A 12105-nucleotide genomic window follows, 5' to 3' on the forward strand; every position below is an offset into this window, starting at 1 on the left:
CCAAAGCTTCCGGATGCCTTTCCAAGAAGGGCAGTGGTGAGGTGTGGTGCTTAGAGACTTGGTCCCAAATATGGACACTTCCTCTGATTGCACAGATGTGGGACCTGAATCACTTTAATCTTCTAGCACCTCATCTGGAAGTTTTACTAACACCTGACTCCTAGGGAAGTGATGATTCCCACGTGTTCAGTTCAGTCGCTCAGTCATGTCCGACTCTTTGCGACCCCGTGGACTGCTGCACGCCAGGCCTCCCTGTCCATCACCAACTCCCGGGGTTTACTCAAACTCATGTCCATTGAGTCGGTGATGCCATCCAACCATCTCATCCCATGTGTTAATGTGGGCAAATTGCTCAGCACCCTCCCTGACCCACAGTGAGTGAAGTGCTCAGTGGATATTAGTGCTGTTACTCTTGAGTTGCTTTTCCATGTGACCGAAGGGCAGATGCTAAGTGCTCTGGAAAACACTTTATGGAGGTCACATGACAGCCTTGAGCCCACTGATGAGAAGGATCAAGATGGTTTACAGTTTGGTCCTGCTTTCCAGAAATCCCAATTTATGAAACTCAGGGTACACGAGGGATGACAGGTTAATTCTTACAAGCTTTCTTAAAAGGCACGTAAATTTTAAACAGAGACCTTGCCAATTACTAGACCATAGTTCCCATTTCGAGACCCTTCAGGAACCAAAACTATTAATTACTGACTGACGAGTTCCGGAGTCACACAATTCATCCTGATGCCTACAATTAAAAAAAAAAAAAAAAAAAAAGTGACAGGAATTTGTTTTAGGTCAAAATGAAAAAAAGACCAAGGAATTAAGTTCAGATGGTGAAGCCAATAAAGCCAGAGGGGGAGTTTTGCCTTCTAAATCTTGCTCAGAAGGGGACAGAGGGTCAAGGTCTGAGTGGCAGGCGCTGTGGTAGGTCCCAGGGATACAGAGATTTACCACAAAAGTCAGATCTGGGAAGATACATGTGTGGGAAATGTGTGTGACATTGACTCCTGACTTTGTGACCACCAAGGATCCTCTTCTTATTGGTCTTCACTTATTCCTTCACTCAGGAATACGTTTCAAAACTAAATGCATTTTATGGACTGGAAGTTCACTTCTTCATTTTTCTGTATCAGAGTAATGTAACTGCCCATCTGAGCTGGTCTTCAGGTTACCAAGTTCAGTGGACCTAGCTCCACCCAAAGCACAGAAGCTCTGATCTTCTATCATGCATGTAGCCTCAGTGAAGCTACAATAGATCTATCAGCTCAGAGGTTTACATCAAGGAAAACAAGTGTCAGCGGGAGCCAGCCATCTCCTGGGTGAGCCAAGCTACGTCCGTTCAGGGCAGCATGAAATGGCCACCACCGCATAATTATCTGCCCCAGGAATCCAATCCTACATTCACGACAGCACAAGTCTTGGGAGTCATCAGGTAGAGAACCTTAACCGTCGGATAAATGACTCACTTTTGCAGCAAGACCAGAGAAATCATCTATACAAAACAGGGGAAGGGATGACAAAGAAGGCAAGGTGGTGGGGTTGCAATCCCTGAACGTGTGAGGGCACACAGCCCTGTCTTGGCATTTCCTGATGAGTCAGTGACAATGACTAAGCCTCACCAGGTGTGAGCTTGCCATCACAATCTTCTCTTTTCACTAAAAATCCCAGAAATCTGGTACTGGAGTTGCTGGCTGATGTGTGTGGGAAGTAACATCACATCATTTGCAAGCCTGTCTCCAGCAGCAGGACTGAAATGGGAGCCAAGATGGTGAGCTCGAACAGGCCTTGGCACGGCACCTCACACGCATCTGGTTTTTACAGCGCGTGTTTCCATGTTTCCTCAGTAATACCTCCCCATACTAGCAGCTACTTTCAGCCTTGCGCACCTTGCTTTCCTTCTCTCAGGTGTCTCCCAATGTCTGTCCCTGCAACTTAACTGTGCCTCCCTAGTGACCTATAACTTTTATTTTCTTTTTTTAAATTCTGAGATGTCATGGGCTGAATCGTGTCCCCTCTCCCCAAGTTAACATGTTGAAGTGCTAACACCTGGTACCTAAGAATATGACCGGATTTAGAGCTAGGGTGTATAAAGAGGTAATTACATTAAAATGAGGTTATTAGGGGACTTCCCTGGTGGTCCAGTGGTCTGTGCTTCCAATGCAGGGGGTGCAGGTTCAATCCCTAGTCATGGAACTAAAACACCCGCCTCTCCTCAAAAAAAATAAAAAGAGGTTATCAGGGTGGGCACTGATCCCATACGACTGGTGTCCTTTTAAAAAGAGGGTATTTGGACAGAGAGGAAAGACAATGTGCTGGCAGGGTGGAGACAGCCCTCCACGAGCCAAGGAGGGGGCCCGCAACAGATCCTTCCCTCTCGGCGAAAGGAACTAACCTGCTGACGCTTTGATTCTGGACTTGGAGACTCCACAACTGACAAATTAAATACTGTTGTTTATGTGACCTGGGCTGTGGTGTTTTGTTATGGCTCGAGCAGACTAATAGTGATTAAAATAAGACTCCTTTTCATCCAATCACAAAGTGATCCAGACCACAGCACTCTATGGCCAGATTCCTCCTTCTGGTGTTTTCTGGGTGGCAGGGATTGTGGAGGTTCCAGGATCAGAGAAATGTTATCTAGTTCAACTCTCTCCTTTCCAGTTGAGAACTAGAAGTTTCCGCAGCTGGCCTGAGGTTGCACTCTTTTACTTCCAAAGGGGCACAGGCTGCAGGCACCTCCACTCACCCTCTCAGCCACGGTTAGGGTGGTGCTTTCGTGTTTTTGGAGAAGAGGGACCGGGCACTCCCTGGGGACCACCTGGTAGAGCCTTAGTGCCGCTGCTGCTTTATTTCTAGGTAATCCTGTATCTTAAGTGACTATTATGGACTTTGTACTTCCTTCCACTTATTACCAGTAACATAAAGCACTCCCTCCAATTCACTGGAGATAAAACAAATGCCCCAGAAGTAAGTATTTAATCTTGTTGCTACCTGTACCCCATTTGAGAAGCAGAGAACAAGGAATAGTTCCAAGTACTTTTCCACCTGAGAAGTACAAGTCTAAAGAGGACCCCTCCCCAGAAACACTTGTGAGAGCTCTCCTCACAGACCAGAATTGAGGGATGTACTTCAGAAAGCAAAGAAAGCAGGTAATATCGAATACTCGCCAAAACCCGGGCTATGCTGAAAACAAACTGGTAAGAATATTCAGCAGAGATCTTTGAGAAGACTGCAGTGACCAGCTGCAGTCTCCCCTGCAGTCTCCTCTCCAGCCACAGCCAGCTGAGGCCCCAGCTTAGGCCCAGGTGGCAGCTGATGCTGACCCTGGCCTAGGAAGGACTTCCTTCTCCTACCCAGCAGGCTGCCCTTCTCTTCTGCTCCCTGGCATTACCTGCATGCAGCCCTGGTAACTCAAAAGCTGTACATGTTTTTCTTGTTCTTTTTTTTAACAAGCTCCTAGTGGTTTGAATGGAGAAGGCAATGGCAACCCACTCCAGTACTCTTGCCTGGAAAATCCCATGGACGAAGGAGCCTGGTGGGCTGCAGTCCATGGGGTCGCTAAGAGTCGGACACGACTGAGTGACTTCGCTCTCACTTTTCACTTTCCTGCATTGGAGAAGGAAATGGCAACCCACTCCAGTGTTCTTGCCTGGAGAATCCCAGGGATGGGGGAGCCTCGTGGGCTGATGTCTATGGGGTCACACAGAGTCGGACACGACTAAAGTGACTTAGCAGCAGCAGCAGTGGTTTGAAAACCTGATTGGGAAAAAAAAAAACAAACCTGTTCATCACTGCCGTTTATGGCATGTCCATCTGGCAACTTGTTGCCAGACATCTTGCTTCCTGAGCTGTCAGTGTATAACCTGCTAGGGAAGGTGTGACGGCAAGGTGACTGGTCAAGTCTGCTACGCCTCGGTTTGTGTCTACTTCCACAGTTGTCACTTGTTTAATCAGGAGAGGTTTACCAAAATCTGTTTCTGAAAGTTGGGCATAATTTCACATACTTTGAGAACGTATTTGTAAGGATCTGAGATAGTGTGATTAACAAGTCTAACAACAGGAGCCTACAATGAATCGTAAGCAACAGAGCTGAACTCGTGACACTGGATTTTGTCTCATTTATTAAAAAAAAAAAATCAGTCTCCTAAAATCCTAAAATGTCTTAATAACCTAGGTGAATATGTTCCGTCTTTGATACTTGATAATCTCACACTGCCTTTGGGTGGCTATTCTAATAAAACAGCAAGAATTGTGCATCTGAACCCCTCTATTTTATGGGAGGAAATTAAGCTCATGAGGCTTGTCTTGGCCAAGGTCTCACAGCTGCTAAATGACACAGCCCCCAAAGACCACAGCTATGAATGTTCTTAGGATGCTAGGCTGAATGATACACTCTAACCAGGAGTCAATCCCAATTTGAAATTAACGTCTATTCTACAAATTGAACCAGCAAATTTAAGTTATGCAAACAACGTAAGGGATTTAGGTTTGACATGAGAATTTCATCAGAGCAAAAGCTCTCAAACAGTAAAATGGATGAGCAAGGATGTTGTGTAACTCTGGGTTTTAGGGAAGAGGACCTGTTGGAGTTGGGCGAACAAAGCAGACGATAACGAGAGAGACTGGATGAGTAATGTTTCTTCCAGAATCAAGAGCAAGAATTTCTAATATTCCAGTTCATGATTACTAAGATGGTATCGTGTCCAAAAAATGCAGTTGTCAGACACTCCCCTTTCTGGAATTTCTCTTGGTAGGCCCCATAGAACACAAGTTCATAGTTTGTAAAGGGTGAGAGCACTGCTCACTAAGCAACGTAAAAGTTCTAATTAAAAAAAAAAAGTTCTGAAAGAAGCTGTGGTTCTTGGAGGAAAAGCTCTCCTAAGTGTCAGTAGAATCTGCCTGGAATAAGTAAACTGTGAGGACCAGAGCCCCATGGCTAGGATCTGAGCGTGACCAAGTGCTTGCAACGTCCTAGGAGAAAAACAAAGACAACCAGAAACCTCCTTAGGACAGCCCAGCTAAAATCTCCCAGTAATCCAAGACCTAATTTGAATAGTTACCAAACTTAAAAGTCACACAGACTCCTACTTGGCAAATTTAATAATTTCATCTCATTTCTAAATCCCCTGCATTCATTGGGCTGTAAGGTAAGAGGAGAGTTCAGAAGTTTGAACAATGGTCAGAGAGAGACGGTGGAGAAGAGCAGCTGGAGATGACTCTGCACTCAGAGGGCCTGGGTGTAGTTCTGGCTTTGCCTCTTACTATGTCCTCGGGTAAGTTTGTGAACCTCACCCTGTGCCAGATTTCTCTTCTGTAAAATGGGAATAATAAACAGTGACCATCTCATAGGATTGCTAGGGTTAAATGAAGTTAATGTACGTATGGAGCCTGACATGTAGAAAAAATTCAGTTAGTGTTAGCTATGATTGTCACCTGAGAAATCTGTATGCAGGTCAAGAAGCAATAGTTAGAACTGGACATGGAACAAGAGACTGGTTCCAAATAGGAAAAGGAGTAGTACGTCAAGGCTGTATATTGTCACCCTGCTTATTTAACTTATATGCAGAGTACATTATGAGAAATGCTGGGCTGAAGGAAGCACAAGCTGGCATCAAGACTGCCGGGAGAAATACCAATAACCTCAGATATTCAGATGACACCACCCTTATGGCAGAAAGTGAAGAGGAACTAAAGAGCCTCTTGATGAAACTGAAAGAGTGAAAAAGTTGGCTTAAAGCTCAACATTCAGAAAACTAAGATCATGGCATGTGGTCCCATCACTTCATGGGAGATAGATGAGGAAACAATGGAAAGAGTGACAGACTTTATGTTTTGGGGCTCCAAAATCACTGCAGATGGTGACTGCAGCCATGAAATTAAAAGACGCTTGCTCCTTGGAAGAAAAGCTATGACTAACCTAGACAGCATATTAAAAAGCAGAGACCTTACTTTACCAACAAACATCCCTCTAGTCAAGGCTATGGTTTTTTCAGTAGTCATGTATGGATGTGAGAGTTGGACTATAAAGAAAGCTGAGCACCGAAGAACTGATGTTTTTGAACTGTGGTGTTGGAGAAGACTCTTGAGAGTCCCTTGGACTGCAAGGAGATCCAACCAGTCAATTCTAAAGGAAATCAGTCCTGAAAATTCATTGGAAGGACTGATGCTGAAGCTGATGTCAACAGCTGACTCACTAGAAAAGACCCTGATGCTGGGAAAGATTGAAGGCGGGAGAAGGGGACAACAGAGGATGAGGTGGTTGGATGGCATCACCAATGCGATGGACATGAGTTTGGGTGAACTCCAGAAGTTGGTGATGGACAGGGGAGGCCTGGCGTGCTGCAGTTCATGGGGTCGCAGAGTCGGACACGACTGAGTGACTGAGCTGAACAGAATGATTATCACTATTATTACGTTAAGTAATAAGTCAAATAATGACACACTGTCAAACATATTCAAGGCACCAAAGAGAAAGGACTCTGCTAATCAGCACAGGTTCCACAGCAATGGTGTTAATTACACATTTACATACAGTATCAAGAGAAAGAGCTGCCATTTTTGGAGGAAACAGCTCGTGAAGGTTACCTTTAGAAACCTCCTTTGACATACCAGTTGTTGAGAACTATTAACAGAAAGTTAAAACTAAGTTAATACATTTAAGTAGCCAAGGCAGAAACGTCCTGCAACTGAAAAAAAAAAGCCATTGAGGTTAAGAATCTTGTGGAAAATGACAGTCAGAAGGCAAGAATATAGTAATACAATCGGCAAGGATCAGTTTCTTAGACAACAAAACCAGTGCAGTAGTGGGGTGCCATTCAGCCTCTTTACTGGCTTCAGAGCGTGCGTCCGCCAAGCAGGCCCAGGCCCAGAGCTCCAACAGTTCCAGTTCTCAGGCTTCAGCTCTGCAGAAATGAGTGACCGTCTGTCCTACTGCAAAAATGCAAAGGCAACCCTACACGTTGGGAACAGAAATGTCAGTCAGAACCTCTGGGGAAAATAATTAATGATCTTTACACAATTAAGAACAGAATTTCTGGGACTTCCCTGGCAGTCCAGTGGCTAAGACTCCATGCTGCCAATGCAGTGGGCCTAGGTCCAATCCCTGGTCAGGGAACTAGATCCCACATGCAGCAGCTGAGAGTTCACACGCTACAACTCAAGATCCTGTGTACTGCATCAAGCGTCGAAGGCCTGCATACCGCGACTCAGACCTGGCACAGCTAAATAATACATAAAATTAATAGATATTAAGAAAAAAACCTACTTCTTAAAAAAAATAAATAGAATTTCTCTTCATGAATAAAATTCGAATTTTTGCTTGACCCAAAGAAAAAGAAATATGATTTATCAGGTTCCAAAAATGAAAAGCTTCAACTATAATTTTAAGTTTTTGGATTAAAGTTTCTTTTAGCTGGTGTTTAGTTAGCGAAGTACAGCAGTTCATGAATAAAGCTGGCTTACCCTCTTTCCCCGACAGTTTAGGATGGCAAAGTACCTCAGCTTGAGCAAGAATAACTTCTTAGGTTCTTTAAAGAAGGTATAAGGGTAGGTTAACAAGCCTAGACTAGGCTGACAAAATTTTACAAAAGAGGAATGACGGAAAAAAAATGTCCAAGGTACAGGCATATTACCTAGCCCTTGTTTTCATGTAATTTCCCATCAGTTATAGCCAATAGACATGACAGATCAGGCTTCCTTTAGTTAAATCTCTGTGGATAGTTAGGATGGAGCTCTCCTTGTGTTTAAAGCTTCTGTTACAATTTTTTAAAAAAGTCTCCACCCTTCTCTGAAGTGGTGTCTCTCCTCATTTGAGCTTTAAGAAGCCAGCACTCACTCTCTCGCCTAGCACCTTCTGAGATTCACCTATCAAAGGCTGTTTGTAGGTGGTTTAAGGACATGTCAAACACTGTAGCTGAGCTCACTAAAAGCCACTGATAGTACTGAAGCCACTGATCCAGGCCAGGAATTGTTGGGTTATCTCTTGAGTTTGGTTTGCTGTTTACCTTTCTGTAACATGGAAGCAAAAATCGTGCATTCTGCTCCTTGAGAATGCCTGAAGGGAAAAAACCCAAATACCCCTTTATCTCAACATCAGGAAGGTGCCTATCTTTGACAGCTGGGGATTTTCCCTGGAAGAGTGCGATGGCCCTTTTGTCTTTTCCCTTTACCTGACGCTAAAATCAAGGACAGTTCTGTCTTCACCTGAATTCTGTGAATTTAACAGAACGTCAGGGTGGAAAGGGACCTGAAACAATCTCAATCTCGCACTCTACGCCGGAGTGCCTGATACACGATATAGCCACCACATGACCGTTCAGGCAATCTCTTTACAACAAAACACAGAAACCAACCGAAATCCTCACGTCCGATTCCAGAACAGTAGAGAATTCTTAGCACAGGTATCTGACAACTATAATATTAAGAATTATTGGACTTCCCTGGTGGTTCAGTGGCTAAGACTCTTGAGCTCTCAATCCAGAGGGCCCAGGTTTGATCCCTGGTAGGGGAACTAGATCCCACATGTTGCAACTACAACTCAAATAAATAAATGATTTAAAATAAAAATATTAAAAAAAAATTATTACCTGCTAAATAGCATAACAGAAAATTAGATTACTTTCTGGAAGTAGGTCTAGGATTTATCAATCTTTTTGCAATGCTGTCTTTTTTTTCTAATTCAAGGACATATCTGAACACTAAACATGAAAACCTGTAATTTATGACCTTGAAAACAAGGACCTTGATAAAATACAAAGTGATTTTTAAAAATCCCTTATGCACTGAATAATCAGGTTCAATGTACTAAAAACATTCACCATCTTTTTAAAAATTCGAAAACGCAAATAAACTGGAGCTTGTTGGAGCTTGTATTTAAAAAGGAAAATGGATGACAGCTAGTACAAGGAGCTGAGAAGGCTCAAAGTGAGTAAAACACTACTTCTGAGGAATTCTAGAAACTTTTAAATATAAGCTACAGTTCAGCAGCTTTTAAAATTCCATGTTTATTCATATTTTTCAAAATATATGTACATAAAAAAAGGAAGATTTACAACAGGAAAAGATTGCCTTACATGCAACACAAATTCCAATAAACTCATGATGGGATCACACATGATTCTGGATCTAACTCAAGCCAGTCTTCTCAAGTCCAATTCTCAGCCACGCCTCAGGCTGCAGACGGGATCCCAGGAGACAATGCAAATGGAATGGATGAAACAAACATATTTTGCCTCTGGCAGCACTCAGGCCAGAAGACATACACCAAAAAATTTAAGACAATTAAAATGTCAAGTGCCACAGGGAGGATAAATGATAACCGGAAATCAATATTTCTTAGGAAGCTAATACTATTTAACACAACTTCACGATACTAAAACAAATACAAACAAGGAAGGGTTAGGTAGTCAGGCTTCATTTGTTTTCTTTTCTCTTTTTAAATAACTCAAAAAAGGAAGCCACTTGTTTGTTATCAAAAGTGCTGTGGAAAGAAAAGAGGGGAAAAATCCACAGATGAATTTGAAATATTTTAGCAAATTTTATGTTTTTCATTTCACGTTTCTACATTAGCAATGGTGTAACTCTCCAACATTTCCTTATAAAAAAAGGGAAAGAGGAAGTGACAATCCATGCTCCAAATATTAAAAATATATTAAGCTATCTGATCAAGACTTTGTTTTAATTTTTGGTAACACAGGTGACACCAGAAATCACAAATTCAGTGCGCTCCTGTATCTCCCCGTCAGCCAGAACCCAAGTGGTGGAGAGGCCTTGTGCTTGCTGCTGTGGGGATGCGGCACTCAGGGGCCACTGAAAAATACCTGGAGATGGAGCAATGGGAAAGCGGCCCAAAGGGGTCATGGATCCTCAGCATCTAATGAGATCAGGGTGCTTTTGGCCTGTTCCCAAAGCTAAGACATCTCTGTGTTTATAGCTGGAGAGAGAGAGGTTTAGCGGAGTGGTTTTATAAATAAGATTAGTTACTACAGCTGTAAGTGAAGCCTCTAGGCAGGAGGCTTTACGATTCAGTCAGTGCTATACTGCCTCCTTTCTACATCCAGCACCTGACCATCATCCCATTCTTGATGGTTTCTAACAAATATAAAAATCTTTGCAACTGTTTAGATAAAACTGGAAGGAAAAAAAAAAAAAAAGCCAAAGCTGACCATTGAAACAGAAAGAGGGCTAGGGTGGAGGGAGAAAAAAGGACAAGAACAGACTATAAAATTCAGGAAAAGTCCACAATTATGGCAGAAATTAAAATGACTGGGAGAGGGGAGGGGCAGGCACCAAGAACAGCACCTAAAGCTAACAAATGGCTAAACTGGTTTATTTATATTCCCTCCCCATAATGTTGATAGGGGAGGAAAAAAAAAATGTAATTTTAAAAGCATCAAAACTAAAACAAATGCACACTGACCTTAGAAAATAAGATTTTGAATTCCACCATGATACCCTTTTTTCCTATAAAATTTACTTTTTTGCTTTGAATGATTTCTTCATGGTAGATTTGCCCTTGCCAGGCAATTTCACTTCCTTTCTCACACTGGCTGCAGGCTTCTTGGAAGAGCTACCACTAGGTTTCTTGATGACTGAGGGTGAGGGTCTGGCTTTCTTGGCAGGACTTTTCGCTTTAGGAGGGGCTTTCTTGGGGAGGGGCCTCGTTTTCCCTCGCTGGGCAGCTGGGACTTTGGGTGCCAGCTTGGACCCTCTTTGCTTCATGGCTGCAGCCTTCCCTGGTGACTTGACTGGGGTTTTCTTCTGCAACCTGTGAGAACCAAAGAGAGAAGGCAATCACTTATACTTGAGAGATTCACTTCACCGTGATGACGAGATACTTTGCCAGAAAAGAAACAGCACAGGTAAAATCACCTACATTAAGAAAAATATATGGGTTATAACCTTTCACCTAAAATTGTGAATTCACCTAAAAATTCAACCAATTCCGGAAGTCTACATGTTTTTCCCAGAAAAACATGGAATTATTTTTCTTAAATAACCAAACTACACACTACACACACACACAGGTTTGACCAAAGAGTAATTAAACATTCACAGTGTTTCACAAGTTCAGAGCCTCTAAATTCTCAGGAGAGGGTAAGTTCAAACGTCACTCAGAGCACTTGAGAAGGATGCAGAGTTGCTGACACGATTCTCACAGCCTCTCCCCTCATGGCCATTCTCAGTTCTAAGAAGTGTTTCCCACACTCTCGCACCTTCTCTTCGGTGGTGGCTCTTCATCTTCAGAGTCTTCCTCTGATGAGTCATCTTCATCTTCATCCTCATCCTCATCTTTAGAATCATCTGGCTCCTTCTTTGGAAACAGAACTCCTGGGCTAGTAAGAAAAAATATTAGATAAAGAGAAGTCCCATCGGGACAAGAAAAAGGATGTGAACCTAGATATGCTCTTTCTTGGACATTACCCACTTCCTCCCACACTCCCCAATTAAGTCAGGTTAGGTTACAAATACCAGGTCACAATTTAACCTATTTTGAACACTCAAATGAAGTTATGACAAATCTATAAAAGCCTCAAACATAACTCATTCTCTACTTCCTTCCATTTAATAAAATTGACAATCACTTATTTAGTGAAGTTATTTAAACTCCTGATGTGTGTTCGGCACTGTATCAGCCATTGAATATACAGCAGTGAATGGTGCATACAGCAGTGAACAGTCTACACAGCAGTATATATTTTTTGCCCTTATGATACAAGACCTCATAAAGCCTGAATTTCTTCAAAGTTTTTGTGAAATTCAGCAAGGATTTTCTAACTTTTCTTTGTCCTTAATGATAGAAAACTTGGTACCACTGATTAATAAATCTTTAAATCATAACACTGCATGTACATGATTTTACGAATTATATTTAAAGCTAAACATTTGAAAAATTCAAATACTGTACACTTATGTTTATGCACCTAGGGAAGGAAATGGCAACTCACTCCAGTGTTCTGACCTGGGAAATCCCATGGACAGAGGACCCTGGCAGGCTACAGTCCATGGGGCCACAAAGAGTCGGATATGACTGAGCTCCATGCGCGCAGCTCCTGCACAGGAGGGTGTAGAACCTGACTCAGCATGTTTATGCACAAAGAGCAATGTAAGAAC

General features: G+C 42.6%; 1 protein-coding gene across 6 annotated transcripts in view; it reads right to left on the minus strand.

Moving 5' to 3' along the window:
- Positions 1 to 8971: 8971 nt before the first annotated feature.
- Positions 8972 to 12105, minus strand: part of HP1BP3 (heterochromatin protein 1 binding protein 3) — a 36752-nt gene continuing 33618 nt past the window's right edge. For all 6 annotated transcript variants that reach the window (XM_070382461.1, XM_070382487.1, XM_070382471.1 and 3 more), the window contains 2 exons: positions 11208 to 11327; positions 8972 to 10759 (listed from right to left, as the gene is read on the minus strand). In XM_070382461.1, the coding sequence (XP_070238562.1) occupies positions 10465 to 10759; positions 11208 to 11327 (415 nt within the window). In that variant the 3' untranslated portion in view covers positions 8972 to 10464. The remainder of the gene's footprint in view (positions 10760 to 11207; positions 11328 to 12105) is intronic.

Source organism: Bos mutus, chromosome 2, assembly GCF_027580195.1.
Source record: "Bos mutus isolate GX-2022 chromosome 2, NWIPB_WYAK_1.1, whole genome shotgun sequence".
In the NCBI taxonomy this organism is placed as follows: Eukaryota; Metazoa; Chordata; class Mammalia; order Artiodactyla; family Bovidae; genus Bos; species Bos mutus.